This window comes from Salvelinus namaycush, chromosome 25, assembly GCF_016432855.1.
Source record: "Salvelinus namaycush isolate Seneca chromosome 25, SaNama_1.0, whole genome shotgun sequence".
In the NCBI taxonomy this organism is placed as follows: Eukaryota; Metazoa; Chordata; class Actinopteri; order Salmoniformes; family Salmonidae; genus Salvelinus; species Salvelinus namaycush.
The window spans coordinates 11221749-11239964 of NC_052331.1; the positions used below are offsets into that span (position 1 = coordinate 11221749).

Consider the following 18216-nt stretch of genomic DNA (forward strand, 5'->3'; position numbering starts at 1 on the left):
TTTTGTGGAGGTTTTGGAGCAGTGTCTTCTTGCTTGCTGAGCGGCCTTTCAGGTTATGTCGATATAGAACTCGTTTTACTGTGGATATAGATACTTTGTACCTGTTTCCTCCAGCATCTTCACAAGGTCCTTTGCTGTTCTGGGATTGATTTGCACTCTTCGCACCAAAGTACGTTCATCTCTAGGAGACAGAACGCGTCTCCTTCCTGAGCGGTATGACGGCTGTGTGGTCCCATGGTGTTTATACTTGCGTACTATTGTTTGTACAGATGAACGTGGTACCTTCAGGTGTTTGGAAACTGTGCCCAAGGATGAACCAGACTTGTGGAGGTCTGGTTCATCCTTTCTTCGGAGGTCTTGGCTGATTTATTTTGTTGTTGTTGATTTTCCCATGATGTCAAGCAAAGAGGCACTGCGTTTGAAGGTAGGCCTTGAAATACATCCACAGGTACACCTCCAATTTACTCAAATTATGTCAATTAGCCTATCAGAAGCTTCTAAAGCCATGACATCATTTTCTGGATTTTTCCAAGCTGTTTAAAGGTACAGTCAACTTAGTGTATGTAAACGTCTGACCCACTGGAATTGTGATACAGTGAAATAATCTGTAAACAATTGTTGGAAAAATGACTTGTGTCATACACAAAATAGGTGTCCTAACCGACTTGCCAAAACTATAGTTTGTTAACAAGAAATTTGTGGAGTGGTTGAAAAACGAGTTTTATTGACTCCAACCTAAGTGTAAGTAAACTTCCGTCTTAAACTGTATATATTGGGTCAGGGTTGGAAAGGTCAAGGTGCATTTCGGAAAGGGCTGTTTGGAAGCCCTCCGCCTCCATCTAGGCACTTCCCCACTGATGTAAAAACTATTTTGGAAGCTATAAAAATGCATTTATTAATGTCTACATTTATTTTTGCCTTATTTATTCTATTACAGACACACCTTAATGCATACTTTTATATTATATGAGCTAAAAATTTTATTGAAAAAATATATAAAAACTTTAAGTATAATTTTTGGAAAGTTCTAATATTACTGCCCCCAAAACCTGTAATGACATGTAATTTTGTACTTGAAACATTTTAATTGAAATACCTATTGAGGACTGCTTCTGGGGAGTGACAATATGGGTGACCTGGGGCTTCAAAGCCTCTCACTGACCAATACATAGTATCAGCAATCAAGGGTTTATAAACCTAGCTCTGGTCCATGCCAGCGACTTGCATCTTTCCATTCATCCCCCATCAACAATTTATTTTAGTGACTGGCTTCAATATACTTTCATTACTCACCAAAGTTAAGATGTTACTAGAGTTTTGATTTAACTTTTCACTGAATTCTTCAGTTGTCCATTCTCCAAAATATGAAATGAGAGCAGTTTGTTTACAGCCACTAGCCATGCACATGCGTCCGATTCGCACTACGAGCTGCACACCTGACACAAGCGTATGGACCAGAGCTAGTCTGCTCAGTGCAAAAAAATTAAGAATTTCAATAAAACTCTCCCTATTTTTTTCTTTCTCTCTCTCAGTTCATGTCCACAATGACTTTCTCCTGGCCATTCTCACACGTTGTCAGATAATCGTCTCCACACCAGGTAGGTTTTCCATCGAATATATCAATATCGATGGATACCACACATCTGTATGTTGACCACAAACCTGACTGCAACCCATTCCCTTTTCCAGAGGGTGCTGGATCTTTGCAGTGTGCAGGTAGCTCAGCCTCCAAGCCTGGCAAGCCTGCCAAAGGAAAAAAATAAGTTCTCCTTCAGACAGAAGAGTTGTCCTTCAATAATACGTAATGGGAGGTGGCAGTAATACATGGTTTAAAAACTTCAGACCTCTCCTGTTGGTGAAGTATAATTCTGTGTGTGTGACCTGTTGCGTGTCCAGCATCGTTTCCAGCCCCAGAACCCTCTTGAGTGCGGCCCAGGCCTTCAGCCTGCAGGAGGTTGGGAGTGAGGAGGAGGAGCTGAGACTTAGTGCCCACACCCTGTTGCTGCCAACCCGGGCCAGCTGGAGGCCCGCATGATGGTCACCGCTTTTGAGCTGGGCCTGGACAACGTCACGGAGGACGCCGTCAGCACCATGGTCCACGCAGTGGAGGTATGTGTGTGTGTGTTTTTATGGGATACTAGTACAAGATATGAGAAGGGTTGTAAGATTATGTTTTTCATGTAGCACAGGTTACTTTATGCTTTGAGACAGGCTTTGTACACCTTCCAACAGCCAGTTGTATCAGTCCACTCAGGATTTCCCCCCTTCATACACACACTTCACTCACCCGTCGTTCCCTCCACTACCACAGAGCCACCTGAAGGACATGCTGACTGCTGTGGTGTCCAAGAGGAAGGCCTACCGGCTGCGTGATGGACACTTCCCCTACGCCTTCGGCAGTGATGTCACCCCCCCAGCCCTACTTGAAGAACAGCCTGGCAGCCTACCACATTGTCACAGATTGGTAATGAGGTTAATTGTCTGTCTGCAGCGTTCAGCCGCCTTAAATCAACTAGAAAAATGTTCAACGAAGTATCAAATCAAATGTTATTTATCACATGCGCCAAATACAACCGGTATAGGTAGAACTTATAGTGAAATGCTTACTTACAAGCCCTTACATTTTTTTATTTAACCTTTATTTATCTAGGCAAAATAACAATAGCGAGGCTATATACATGGGGTACCGGTACAGAGTCAATGTGCAGGGGCACCGGTTAGTCGAGGTAATATTTACATGTAGGTAGCGTTAAAGTGACTATTCATAGATAATAAACAGAGAGTAGCAGCAGTGTAAAAGAGGGGCCTGAGTAGCCCTTGATTCTTTTTTCAGGAGTCTTATGGCATGGGGGTAGAAGGTTTTTGGACCTAGACTTGGTGCTCCGGTACAGCTTGCCGTGCGGTAGCGGAGAGAACAGTCTATGACTAGGGTGGCTGGAGTCTTTAACAATTTTTAGGGCCTTTCTCTAACACCGCCTGGTATAGAGGTACTGGATGGCAGGAAGCTTGGCCACAGTGATGTACTGGGCCATACGCACTACCCTCTGTAGTGCCTTGCGGTCAGAGGCCGAGCAGTTGCCATACCAGGCAGTGATGCAACCAGTCAGGATGCTGTCGATGGTGCAGCTGTGGAACCTTTTGAGGATCTGAGGACCAATGCCAAATCTTTTCAGTCTCCTGAGGGTTAATAGGCTTTGTCGTGCCGTCTTCACGACTGTCTTAATGTGTTTGGACCATGATAGTTTGTTGCTGATGTGGACACCAAGGAACTTGAAGCTCTCAACCTGCTCCACTGCAGCCCGGTGAGTGCTACGGGTCGGTAGTCATTTAAGCAGGTTACCTTAGTGTTCTTGGGCACATGGACTAAGGTGATCTGCTTGAAACATGTTGGTATTACAGACTCAGTCAGGGACAGGTTGAAGATGTCAGTGAAGACACTTGCCAGTTGGTCATCGCCTGCTCGGATTACAAGTCCTGGAAATCCGTCTGGCCTTGCAGCCTTGTGAATGTTGACATGTTTAAAGGTCTTACTCACATCGACTACGGAGAGTGTGATCACAGTCTTCCGGAACAGCTGATGCTCTCATGCATGCTTCAGTGTTACTTGCCTTGACACGAGCATAGAAGTAATTTAGCTCATCTGATTTGTCATAGACGTTTGCTAAAGAACTTTAATGAGCAAGCCTTCCTTCATGAACTGGCCTCTGTAAAATGGTATAGAATCAGCTTGATCCTCTGTCGAAGACGCTTGGGCCTTCTTTTTTGATACTTTCAGTGGTATTGTTAACAAACATGCCCCCATAAAGAAAATGAGAATTAAAAACAGGTTCAGCCCCTGGTTCGACCGTGATCTTGCAGAGTTACTCCACCTCAAGAATTGCATTTGGCGAAAGGCTCGGCACACGCATACTCAAGTTGACTGGCTATCGTTCAGGCAAATGACAATTAAGTGCACTCAGGCTATCCGGAAGGCCAAAGTTAGTTACTTTAAGGAGCAGTTCTCTCTCTGTGGGTCTAACCCCAAGAAGTTCTGGAGAATAAACCCTCCTCACAGCTGCCCATGTCCCTTAATGTTGATGATGTGGTTGTTACTGACAAGAAGCACATGGCTGAGCTCTTTAATCACCACTTCATTAAGTCAGGATTCCTATTTGTCTCAGCCATGCCTCCTTGCCCGTCCAACATTTCCTCATCTCCCACCCCTTCTATTGCGACTATCCCCGACGTTTTTCCCTGCAGGCAGTCACTGAGTCCGAGGTGCTAAAGGAGCTCCTTAAACTTGACCCCAAAAAAAACATCAGGGTCAGATGGTTTAGACCCTTTCTTCTTTTAGGTTGCTGCCCCTATCATTGCCAAGCCTATCTCTAACCTTTTTAACATGTCTCTCCTTTCTGGGGAGGTTCCCATTGCTTGGAAGGCAGCCACAGTTTATCCTTTATTTAAAGTGGGAGATCAAGCTGATCCTAACTAGAGGTCGACCAATTAATCGGAATGGACGATTAATTAGGGCCGATTTCAAGTTTTCATAACAATCGGAAATCTGTATTTTTGGACGCCGATTTTGCCGATTTTTTTAAAATATTTTTATTTTACACATTTTATTTAACTAGGCAAGTCAGTTAAGAACACATTCTTATTTTCAATGACGGCCTAGGAACAGTGGGTTTAACTGCCTTCTTCAGAGGCAGAACGACAGATTTTTACCTTGTCAGCTCAGGGATTCAATCTTGCAACCTTACGGTTAACTAGTCCAACGCTCTAACCACCTGCCTCACGAGGAGCCTGTCTGTTACGCGAATGCAGTAAGAAGCCAAGGTAAGTTGCTAGCTAGCACTAAACTTATCTTATAAAAAAACAATCAATCAATCATAATCACTAGTTATAACTACACATGGTTGATGATGTAACTAGTTTATCTAGCGTGTCCTGCGTTGCATACAATCGATGCGGTGCACATTCGCGAAAAAGGACTGTCGTTGCTCCGTGTACCTAACCATAAACATCAATGCCTTTCTTAAAATCAATACACAGAAGTATATATTTTTAAACCTGCATATTTAGCTAAAAGAAATCTAGGTTAGCAGGCAATATTAACCAGGTGAAATTGTCACTTCTCTTGCGTTCATTGCACGCAGAGTCAGGGTATATGCAACAGTTTGGGCCGCCTGGCTCATTGCGAACTAATTTGCCCGAATTTTACGTAATTATGACATAACATTGAAGGTTGTTCAATGTAACAGGAATATTTAGACTTATGGATGCCACCCGTTAGATAAAATACGGAACGGTTCCGTATTTCACTGAAAGAAGAAACGTTTTGTTTTTGAGATGATAGTTTCCGGATTCGACTATATTAATGACCTAAGGCTCGTAGTTCTGTGTGTTATTATGTTATAATTAAGTCTAATTAAGTCTATGATTTGATAGAGCAGTCTGACTGAGCGATGGTAGGCACCAGCAGGCTCGTAAGCATTCATTCAAACAGCACTTTAGTGCGTTATGCCAGCAACTCTTCGCAATGCTTCAAGCATTGCGCTGTTTATGACTTCAAGCCTATCAACTCCCGAGATTAGGCTGGTGTAACCGATGTGAAATGGCTAGCTAGTTAGCGGGGTACGCGCTAATAGCGTTTCAAACGTCACTCGCTCTGAGACTTGGGAGTAGTTGTTCCCCTTGCTCTGCATGGGTGACGCTGCTTTGAGGGTGGCTGTTGTCGATGAGTTCCTGGTTCGAGCCCAGGTAGCGGCGAGGAGAGGGATGGAAGCTATACTCTAAAGTGCCTATAAGAACATCCAATAGTCAAAGGTATATGAAATACAAATCGTATAGAGAGAAATAGTCCTATAATTCCTATAACTACAACCTAAAACTTCTTACCTGGGAATATTGAAGACTCATGTTAAAAGGAACCACCAGCTTTCATATGTTCTCATGTTCTGAGCAAGGAACTTAAACGTTAGCTTTCTTACATGGCACATATTTCACTTTTACTTTCTTCTCCAACACTTTGTTTTTGCATTATTTAAACCAAATTGAACATGTTTCATTATTTATTTGAGGCAAATTGATTTTATTGATGTATTATATTAAGTTAAAATAAGTGTTCATTCAGTATTGTTGTAATTGTCATTATTACAAATAAATAAAAGAAATCGGCCTATTAATCGGTATCGGCTTTTTTTGGTCCTCCAATAATCGGTATCGGCGTTGAAAAATCATAATCGGTCGACCTCTAATCCTAACTGTTATAGGCCTATTTCTATTTTGCCCTGTTTATCAAAAGTGTTGAAAAACGTGTCAATAATCAACTGACTGGCTTTCTTGATGTCTATAGTATTGTCTCGGGTATGCAATCTGGTTTCTGCTCCGGTTATGGATGTGTCACTGCAACCTTAAAGGTCCTCAATGATGTCACCATTGCCCTTGATTCTAAGCAATATTGTGCTGTTTTTATTGACTTGGCCAAAGATTTTGATACGGTAGACCATTCCATTCTTGTGGGCCGGCTAAGGAGTATTGGTGTCTCTGAGGGGTCTATGGCCTGGTTTGCTAACTACCTCTCTGAGTGCAGTGTATAAAGTCAGAAAATCTGATGTCTCAGCCACTGCCTGTCACCAAGGGAGTACCCCAAAGCTCAATCCTAGACCCCACGCTCTTCTCAATTTACATCAACAACATAGGTCAGGCAGTAGGAAGCTCTCATCCATTTATATTCAGATGATAGTCTTACACTCAGCTGACCCCTCCCCAGATGTTGTGTTAAATGCTCTACAACAAAGCTTTCTTAGTGTCCAACAAGCTTTCTCTGCCCTTAACCTTGTTCTGAACAGCTACAATATTAAGGTCATGTGATTTGGTAAGAAGAATGCTGCTCTTCCCCCAGGTATTATTACTACCTCTGAGGGTGTAATAGTTTGCAAGCCCTGCCACATCCGACGAGCACCGGAGCCGGTGTAGTACGGTTCAATCTTAGTCCTGAATTGATGCTTTGCCTGTTTGATAGTTCGTTGGAGGGCATAGCGGGATTTCTTATATGCTTCTGGGTTAGAGTCCCGCTCCTTGAAAGCGGCAGCTCTTCCCTTTAGCTCAGTGTGGATGTTTCCTGTAATCCATGGCTTCTGGTTGGGGTATGTATGTACGTGTGCTCCTCTTCCCTTTAGCTCAGTGTGGATGTTTCCTGTAATCCATGGCTTCTGGTTGGGGTATGTATGTACGTGTGCTCCTCAATGCCATCGGAAGAATCCCGGACCATATTCCAGTCTGCTAGCAAAACAGTCCTGTAGCTTAGCATCTGCTTCATCTGGCCACTTTCTTATTGACCAAGTCACTGGTACTTCCTGCTTTAGTTTTTGCTTGTAAGAAGGAATCAGGAGGATATAATTATGGTCAGATTTGCCAAATGGAGGGTGAGGGAGGGCTTTGTATGCATCTCTGTGTGTGGCGTAAAGGTGGTCTAGAGTTTATATTTTTTTATTACTCCCCCCCCTCTGGTTGCACAACTACTTGTATCAATGAATTGCATAGAAACCAAAATGTAATTATTATGCTATTACCATTTTAATGAGTAACTATATGGCAAGCAGCGGACTGTAGAATAAAGTTTAACTGCTCTGTTCAAATGTAAATTCAAGGGTCAACTTAGAGTAATTTTATAGACTTCAGTTTTACCTTAAATGGTTGTTAGTTCAAACAGCATACTATACTTTAGGTACATGAAGCACCAGTAGTAGCAGTAAGGTGAGGTAGGAGAGCTGCCCGTACAGCACACTGCAAAAAGGATCACTTGGAGACTGGATAGAGGTCCATCTAAAATACTTTTTTATTTTTTATTTACACATTTAATTTGCAGTTTAAGGGCCAGGCAGAATTTCCCCTTACTAATAAATGACTTTTAGGCTCTTGTCATGCTCGTCTGTCTCTGTCTGTCTGTTCTGACTCTCTCTCCTCATCCGTACTCTGGCCCACCTCACAGTGTATCTCGTCTGGCCGGCCCGCCCCCTCCGCTATTACAAGACGATGCTGAGCAGCAGGCTGCTCTCCTATTGGCCTGTTCTGGTGACAGTCTCCTTGCGCCCCTCCCTCCTATCAGCATGTTTGATCTCCTGGAACAGGTGAGAGAATCACCGCTTCAATCTGCCTTAGGTCACATGATTATACCTATAACAAAAAAACATTCTGACATTTGAATTGATTTGCTTTTTCAACTGCATTCAAACATTTTTCTCTCTAATAAAAAGGAAAGCTGAAAAGGTATTTGTGTCATTGTATGTGAAAGAAATCAACTCAAACGACTATATTGTTCATGTTTTTCCTTGACGTAGGTCCACCGAGGTGTGATGCCCTCTCACACCATGTATGCCCTGAACATGGAACTTGTCCCGGCTGTGGCATCCCGGTCATGAGGAACTGGAGCAGGACCATGTGCACCGCCAATGCCTCGCAGGGATGAATGGTCTGCTCGTCAGCTGAGACACACACAGACAGTCTGATGGATCGACAGACAGATTGTGGTGGGGGTAGGGCAGAGACAAATGGAGAGTTTAACAAACAGTGTCGAGGCATCCATATGGGCCCTAAACCCTGCCTTGAAGCAGAGCGAGAGGATGATATCGAAGACTGGATTTACACTCCACTAGGTCTACTCCGTAGAGGCTCTGCAACCGCTTCACCATGCACCACAACTTTACACTAGTGTCAATAACGTTTTCGAACGCTTGGTAGAGTGCAAACCCAGCCTATGATGCACACAGTAGATCTGTGTTGAAGGCTCACAGAGCTGTGCTGTAATGAAAAGGAAGGAATGAAGGCCCAGTGTGGTGTGGTCACAGACAGCTTGTTATGGCACTAACATGTCTACACACGCGTGCGCACACAGTGATATCTCTCCCATAGCCTCTCTGACCCTCCTTTAAATGCACCGTTAGTCATGTTAATACGTTTGAGGATGGGTGCATTTCTGACCTTCTGGTGGGTTTATTTTGTCCGTTAATTTGTTTGATAAAATAGTGTTACTTTTGTTGTATTCCCCACGCCTCTGTGTACAAATGTTGCAGCCCTATTATTGCGATATTGACATGCTCTTGTAGAGTTATGCCTGAGTAGTACACTTGGGTCCTTGTTCACTGTACTTTGTCAGAGCAATGCATGTATTAGTATGCATGCAAATATGTATATATGTGTGTATATATTATTTATAATTTTTTTACACCAGTTTACACCTGTTTTAATATCAAAGTCCACTTGATCAATAGTAATTACTCTAGTATTGTTGCCATATCTCACTGTTGCCAATGACATCTATAGTGCCACCAACTGGTCTGGTGCAGCCATCTAAGGTTGCAGTGACTTTATGTTCACACAGCTTGTAAGGACATATACGTAAGGTTTACTTACCAAGTTATGGTGCCATCTAGTGGTGTAGTGTGGCTGACTTTGAATGCAGCAACTAATCATTGTCAAATTCATTAGGCTAATTCATTGACTCCAGATTTGGTATATAGACTCAATCTGACTTAAAGTTCATGAGAAGATGTTTTAAGTATTATTAGCATAAGGACGTCCATTATAGCGATGATACGTTTCAAGTTGATAGGCCACTTTGGAGTGGCTTTACAGTGGTTTAAATGGACACGTCAAATCTGATTTTTGATTTGCTAACTCTGCCATCTTTTTACCAATCCCTTTAGCTTTTCACAAACTAAGTTAAGATGTAGCATGGGCCAACATTCCACATTTGGTGTCATGGTTCATGAGAAGATTTCTTTATTTTTTTGAATTTTTTTCCACATGTGCTAATATGCATCTACTGGTATAGTGTGGCCATCTTTGAATGCATCAATGTTATTTTCTCAAACTGTTTAGGGACTGTTTTGATGATTCAAAATACCACATTCTGAGTGTATCAGACTTTCAGTCCAGGTGAAGATTATTGTATGATTATTTTAATAAGCATTAGTCTTACATAGTCAAAGTGAATTGTTAACTTTTTAAGATATCAAAGCCAAACTTAACATGGTTCATCATGGTAATGTGTTTGATGACCCTACAAAGTTGATAGGCCATTGTGGATTTACAAAGATTTTAAATGGACACGTAAAATCTGATTTCCTGATTTATCAATAACTCAGCCATCTCATCACCAATCCCTTAGTTTTTCTCAAACTAAGTTAAGAGATGGTATAATTTGGATTTATGGTTCATGAGAAGTTTTTCAAAGATTTTCCAAAATGTCCAAGATGGAGGAAAATCTATCCTGAGGGACCATATGGGTCCTTGAGGCAAATTTTTTCAGCATGAGGAAAGACCTTTCAAGTCTCTAGGTCAAACGGGGCAGCGGATATGAGGGTTTGTGAGACTGATTATAACAGCACCACCTATAGGCCAATCTGTGCCATTATTTTTGACCAAGCTACTCATGGCCTCTAGTTTCTGTGTGCCAAATAAATAAATAACCAATTTATGCTTGAGTTATTTAACCATGTCAATTGGGGGGAAGTATCTAAGAATAACAATAGGTTTCATAGCTTTGCTGTGAATCCCTTATAATAATAGTAAACAGTATGGCAGCATCATAAGTGGTGTGCAAGTGTAGGCGTGATAGGCCAATATACATGTAAACAGAACTAAAACATGACTGGTAGCAGGGATATATATAACTACTTATGGTAATATACTAATGGTATTATATACAGTGCATTTGGAAAGTATTCAGACCCCTCGACTTTTTCCACATTTTGTAACATTACAGCCTTATTAAAAAAAAAAAAAAAAAAAAAACTGTAATCCTCAGTCTACACACATTACCCCATAATGACAAAGTGAAAACAGGTTTTTAGATTTTTTTTGCAAATATATTACAATTTAAAAAAATATATATATTTTTTTTTAAGTATTCAGACCCTAGCTATGAGACTCGAAATTGAGCTCAGGGGCATCCTGTTTCCATTGATCATCCTTGATGTTTCTACAACTTGATTGGAGTGCACTGGCGGTAAATTCAATTGATTGGACATGATTTGGGAAGGCACACACCTGTCTATATAAGGTCTCACAGTTGACAGTGCATGCCAGAGCAAAACCAAGCCATGACGTCGAAGGAATTGTCGGTAGAGCTCAGAGACCGCATTGTGTTGAGGCTCAGATCTGGGGAAGAGTACCAAGAAAAAGATCCACAAGAATACAGTGGCCTTCATCACTTTTAAATGTAAGAAATTTGGAACCACCAAGACTCTTCCTAGAGCTGGCCAAACTGAGCAATCGGAGAAGGGCCTTGGTCAGAGAGGTGACCAAGAACCCGATGATCACTCTGACAGAGCTCCAGACTTTCTCTGTGGAGATGGGAGAACATTCCAGAAGGACAACCATCTCTGCAGTACTTCACCAATCAGGTCTTTATGTTAGAGTGGCTAGGCGGAAGCCACTCCTCAGTAAAAGGCACATGACAGCCCGCTTGGAATTTGCCAAAAGGCACCTAATGGACAGTGACCATGAGAAACAATATTCTCTGGTTTGATGAAACCACGATTGAACTCTTTGGCCTAAATGCCAAGCGTCATATCTGGAGGAAACATAGCACCATCCCTACGGTGAAGCATGGTGGTGGCAGCATCATGCTGTGGGGATGTTTTTCAGCGGCAGGGACTGGGAGACTAGTCAGGATCGAGGGAAAGATGAACTGAGCTAAGTACGGAGAGATCCTTGATTAAAAACCTGTTCCAGAGCGTTCAGGACCTCAGACTGGGGCGAAGGTTCACCTTCCAACAGGACAACGACCCTAAGCACACAGCCAAGACAACGCAGGGGTGCCTTTTGGAACAAGTCTCTGAATGTCCTTGAGTGGCCCAGGCAGAGCCTGGACTTGAACCTGATCGAACATATCTGGCTTTGCAGCGACGCTCCCTATCCAACCTGGCAGAACTTGAGAGGATCTGCAGAGAAGAATGGGAGAAACTCCCCAAATACAGGTGTGCCAAGCTTGTAGCGTCATACCCAAGAAGACTCGAGGCTGTAATCGCTGCCAAAGGTGCTTCAACAAAGTAAGAGTAAAGAGTAAAGGGTCTGAATACTTATGTAAATGTGATATTCTTTTTATTTTTAATATAAATTTACGAAAAATGTATACAAACCTGTTTGTGCTTTGTCATTATGAGGTTGTGTGTGTAGATTGATTAGGGGGAAAAAACGAATACATTTTAGAATAAGGTTGTAACATAACAAAATGTCGGGGGAAAAGTCCAGGGGTCTTAATACTTTCCAAATGCACTGTACATGTAAACAGGAGTAATAGTGACCAGTAGCAGTATGAATAGATACTTGGGAATGTCAATCAATAACCAATGGATAGCAGCATAGTGGTAATCATTTAAGCAGCAGTGTAGGTGTGAAGGGGGGCAGTAGTTGACACTATTGAACACATCTATTGAACACATTACAATATCTACACAAGACACCATTGAAGAATGTTTTTTTTCTCAGTCATGTGAACTCGTTATCAAAGATATTTTAATTTATGTAGCACCTCAGCTCCTTAAAACACCAGTCGTAAGACTATTACTACCAACCAGCATTTACAACAGGAGACAGTATTTTAGACACACCCTGACCCACCGTCATAGAAAACGTAACTGCTCTCAGAACTCTCTTGCCATATTTGGCTTGCTTGCTGCTCATTTCCGAAACGATGTCCAATCGTTGTCGAGGAGCACGGTCCCCTACCAAGCGATTACACTACACTGGAGTGACTCAATGGTCAGTCTGTCCCCATTTTACTGTTAACGAACATTAAATTAATTCACTGTTCATCCAAGAACGAACTATTCAACTTTTTTTCTGTGCCAATAAAAGCTATTTAAAACCCAATTCTTTATAATTATAACAAGACAATATTCTCAATTCATGACTTTTTATTCCACATTGTATTTGTCGTATATTTGTATTTTCTGAAGTGCTCAAAAGACAGGCATAAAAATAGTATTATGATAAACTATTCATTCAGGTCTAACATTTGTTTTAACCTTTTCACAAAATGGTATTAATGTAAATGTTAAGAAAGTAAGGCAGTTTTGTGTCAGTCCTAGTACACAAACACCTCTGGGTCAATCCTCGCACAAGGTGTGTCAATAAAGCAATGTCTCGTAACGTTATTGTGTTACATTGTACAACTTGTCGCTGGTGAGAAAACTCAGTGCTAGACTTGGTCTATATACATACTAGACAATGTCAGAACTCGTAATCGATCAACAGGCATTGCCACTGTTTGTTGGCCGTAGACACCACTAGCCTATTTATTCCACGAATACGTTTATTTTTCTTGTCGCCATTCTGTCAGGGCGCAAAGACGAAGAACACGCCCCTATAGGAGCTGCGTTTGGTCCCATAATGAAAAGTCTCTCACTCAAACCGCAATGTCTTATGGCTGTTCAGAACGCCTGGAGCTGCTGCGTCAATATGAGTTGGCACCCGCTGTTAACATGGTCCATGACCTTCTGTTTGAGCAGTGCCAGTTCGTCCCGGAGCACGTTGGCAGAAGAGACCAACTCTGTGTGTTGGGTCTTCAGGTTTTTGACCCTGTCCTCCAGCCTCGATATCCTCTCCAGCTTCCTTTTCCGGCATTTAGACGCGGCCACCCTGTTCCTCATGCGCTTTCTCTCGGCCTTTATCCTCTCCTGGTTCTCCATGTCGATAGGAGACATCGGAGGGGTATCGCCGCTCATCTCGGGCACCGTCTGGGGCTCCTCCTTGAATGGCTGTAGCCGTGGGTGCTGGGCTGGCAGCTGGGTCTCGATGTGGGTTTGGGACGGGACGGACGTATAACTGGCGGAGGAGTGTCTGTCGCCGGTAGGTGCCGACGCAGAGCTGACAGCCCGATTGAAAAGGCCCAAGTTTGTGTATTCCGGTGGCTCGGGGCGCACGGTGCAGCTGTAGGGTATAGGACTGTCCGACACAGTAGAGGCGGATGCCATGTCGTTGGAAGCATTCGTCTGAGAGTCACAACTGCCATTAGGCATATGCTGTTGATAATGAAGCTCCGCGAGCGCCCTCACGAAACCCTCAGCAAAACCCTCTTGCTCGTCGGTGATGTTCTTGGGACAGAGGAACTGAGTTGGGGTCGGAGTCGTCAAACCATTGCAGGACTGGATGATGAGCCTTTCCAATTCCGGAGAGGCCAGTTTTAATAATCCCACATCAGGGGACGTCAGTATATCGATAGCTTTCGCCCGCAGATGAGGTTTAAACATTTTAGGGTCGTTGAGGTTCAGTGTCATACTCTGCTTCATACTATTCGGGTTAAACCCATGATATCCACCCACTGCGCCTTGCTGACCATTTACCGATTCGTCATAGAATGTAGCTTCCATCTTGGTGGGCATCAATTGACTGGTCTTTATCTCGAAGATAGTTGTTGGGAAAAAAATGAAAGCATCAAATGTTGAAATTGCAATAAACAATTTGGAGTGATAAACTGCAATCCGATGTCCTCAATCTTTTGACAGTTTTAGGACAAGTAGACTAATGTTCGAACCTCAAGTCGGAGGATAACTTTTGATGTCCTAAGTGGAAACTTTTCTTGAGGATTGATAAAAAGAAGAATAGTATCAAACAAAAAATATTCACTTCCTCAATCGATATGCGTCTTTGTTTCAATGAAGATTTTTTTTATTCGATTTGCCTACTGAAATGAGGCTTTTCTTTTCTAAGCAGATGCTGTATCTCACTCGATACAATGTACTTTCTAGCACTTCCAACGTGGAGACGAACTTTATCCACTTCTATGCTGCTGCTATACTGAAAATAACAATGATGTAATTTCTAAGGCTTCCTATTGGTTTGAGATGATGTGATGGGCGTTACTTTTTGTAATGACATGCACGTTGCGTTGACAACCAGCCATGTTCCCGCCTCCCGCAATGGTTGATGGGATTAGGTAATGCAGTAAAAGGAGCGGTGTCCTCTGGGATTACGTATTGTTTTTGAAAATATTGTTACCCGCTCTATTTCGTAACCCAATCTTAATCAGGTTGACTAGATTTCCTTTTGAATAACAGCTTTCACAATATTTGCTTTCCTTCTTTTGCTCTTTGATTTTGTAGGTGGAAGCGTGGCAATTTGGCACCACAGTGACCACACAAATTATTGGCACCGTTGATGAAGATTAGCAAAAAAAAGCGATATCAAATAAATATTTCAAATAGTGAGCTATATTTCATGCATAAAAATTGGGATTTTTTTTTTTATACTAACAAAATTACTCAGAGAAAGATATGTTTTTTTTAACAAGCAATAAAAAAAAAATCGCAAAAGATTCAAAAAAGATTCACAAAAAAATCACAAAATTCACAAAAAGATAATTATTGGCAGCCCTGTTTTCAATACTACAGCACCTTTGTGAGGATAATGGCACATCCTTTTTCTAAAATGTTTATGAGATTGGAGAACACATTGTGAGGGATCTTAGACCCAGTGCTATGGTCAGATGACATGAAAATAGAGCTCTTTGGTCACACACACCAGTGATGGGTTTGGCTTAAAATAATGGAGGCATATGCAGAAAAGTACCTCATACCTACTGTAAAATATGTGGTGTATTTTTTTTCTCACACCTTTATTTAACCAGGTAGGCCAGTTGAGAACAAGTTCTCATTTACAACTGCGACCTGGCCAAGATAAAGCAAAGCAGTGTGACACAAACAACACAGAGTTACACCTGGAATAAACAAACGTAAAGTCAATAACACAATAGAAAAAGTCTATATACAGTGTGTGCAAATGGCTTAAGGAGGTAAGACAATAAATAGGCCATAGTAGCGAAGTAATTACAATTTAGCAAATGAACACTGGAGTGATAGATGTTATGGGGCTATTTTGCTTCCACTGATACTGGGAACCTTGTTAAATCAATGGCATCATGTACCAGGACATTTTAGCCAAAAACCTGGTTGCCTCTGCAACTTGGCCACAAGTGGATCTTCCAGCAGGACAATAACCTCAAGCACACATCCAAATCCATAAGAAATGGTTAATTGACTATAAAATCACCATTTTATCAGTCTCCGGACTTGAACCCATTGAAAATCAGTGGTTTGAATTGAAGAGGGCAGTCGAAGATATCAAGGATCTGGAAAAATTCTGTATGGAGGAAAGTCCTATGATTCCTCCCAATGTGTTCTCCAATCTCATAAAACATTTGAGAAAAAGGCTCTGTCGTTATCCTCCCAAGGGGAGGGTGCTGGAGTATTGAAAGCCAGGGTGCCAATAAGTATTAGGCTACTTGTTAAACAAAATATCTTTCTACGAGCAATTGTGCTATTATAAAATAATATAATTTTCTCGATATGTTGAGCATACGATATAGCTCAGTATTTTAATTATTTATTTGATAGTCTTTTTTGCTCATCTTTATCAAGGGTGTCAATCGTTTTGGAGGTGACTACTTCTGGTGTGTGTGAGAGAGGGAGAGAGAGAGGGGGCCGAGGGAAGGGGGTGGCTCCCCCTGTTTTTTTGTTTTGCTTTTCAGGTGATACTTTCTGCATTGGTTATATAGGGGAAGGAAAATGTTCAAATGAATATCAAATAGAACATTGTGCCTCACATTTTAAGGGGTGCTTCAAGTACAGGTATAACAAGTAGGCATCTGCCAAAATAAAGGAAACACCAACATAAGGTGTCTTAATTTGGCGTTGGGCCACCACGAGACAGAACAGCTTCCATGCACTTTGGCATAGATTCTACAAGTGTCTGGAACTCTATCGGAGGGTTGCAACACTATTCTTCCACAAGAAATACCATCATTTTGTGTTTTGTTGATGGTGTTCAATTGGGTTGAGCTCTGGTGACTGAGATGGCCATGGCATGTGGTTTACATCGTTTTCATGCTCATCAAACCATTCAGTGACCATTCGTGCCCTGTGGATGGGGGCATTCTCATCCTCAAAGAAATAGCCAAAATAATGGCCTGCCCAGCAGTTTTATACATGACCCTAAGCATGATGGGATGTTCATTGTTTATTTAACTCAGGAACCACACCTGTGTGGAAGAACCTGTTTTCAATATACTTTGTATCCCTCAAGTGCTTCCATTATTTTGGTAGTTACCTGTATGTAGCAACAATGTGTTTCTACACTGTAATTACATAGGTACTACTATTCATTATTTCCCTGAATAGATGGAAATATGTCTTATGATCTGTCTGTAATATGCAATGTGTGGAGAAACTCCTTACAGTTCCAGTAGAGCTCTATGGGCCTCAGTGTTGCTCCTCAGTCTCAAGCAAACTCATGGACTGATAGCACTGTTATTGTCTCTGTGCTCTGTCCTTGCTGTGAGATCAACCCTGAGATGACACGCTTGTCTTCAGGTTGCCTTGACAGCGGAACAACAACCACCATTTGGAGATATTGACACCTTTAGTTGGAATTCCAGATTGGAATATTTTGGAAAGTCTATTCCTCCTGTCACGATAATGATACTATAATGGGTTCAACAACAACGTTCCAATACCACAGTCATGCACACAGTCACAGGGACAGATCAAACACACATAAGCCAAAAAAGAAAAACACACACCTGCATTCTCTGTATGGAGCTAGTAAGACTTGAGACTGGTCTCTCAGCGGTCTCTTTGCTGAAGATAAAATAGGTTTACACATATCCCCCAGCACGCTGCTGTGTTTATTACTGTAACTGGGAATTTTCCCATCAGCCTTCAGCTGACCTGGCCATACTTCCTGTTCCTCTGTACCTGCTTCCTGTTCAGTGGCCTGATGGGTAACCTCTAGATAACACCATCTTCTTCCCCCTGGCTCAGCCAGCTGCTTCCACTGCATGGAGGTCTATTGCCCGATGTCCACCAGATGCATATGTGCTTTGTTTTGCTGGATGTCTAGTCCACATTTTCCGTACTTGACGCACATGTGCTTCGCTTTTCAACTACAGTAGCTAAAAGTTAGCTTGTTAGAGTCTGTGACTGTACTTCCGTTTGTACCACCGCACGGTAAAGCAACCCACGAGTTGAAAATATTGAATGCATGCAGTACACAGAATGCACCACAGCCTATTGCGGCACCCCAACGTAGCGTTGCGGACTGCTTCATTGACAATGAATGACTTCCGCCGGAACGCAAATAGTTTGATGCATCTGGAAATGAGGCGTAATCAAGAGTTTAGACCCAGACCCAGCTGCCATAAGCTGTTCTTTGTTGGAAAGTGATGGATCCTAA

The 18216-nt window shown here is 42.1% G+C and overlaps 1 protein-coding gene and 1 pseudogene across 1 annotated transcript; one reads left to right on the forward strand and one right to left on the reverse strand.

Annotated features, from left to right (window-relative positions):
* The first annotated feature begins 1875 nt into the window (after positions 1–1875).
* On the forward strand, positions 1876–10456 carry LOC120020644 (annotated as a pseudogene).
* Positions 10457–12481: 2025 nt separating this feature from the next.
* Positions 12482–14755, reverse strand: LOC120020236 (transcription factor AP-1-like). Its single transcript, XM_038963765.1, has one exon. The coding sequence runs from the start codon at positions 14367–14369 to the stop codon at positions 13419–13421; it is 951 nt and encodes a 316-aa protein (XP_038819693.1). The 5' UTR covers positions 14370–14755; the 3' UTR covers positions 12482–13418.
* Positions 14756–18216: the final 3461 nt, after the last annotated feature.

Excerpts from the sequence above, each read along its gene's own strand:
- LOC120020236 (XM_038963765.1), bottom strand. The coding sequence starts at position 14,369 with ATGCCCACCAAGATGGAAGCTACATTCTATGACGAATCGGTAAATGGT.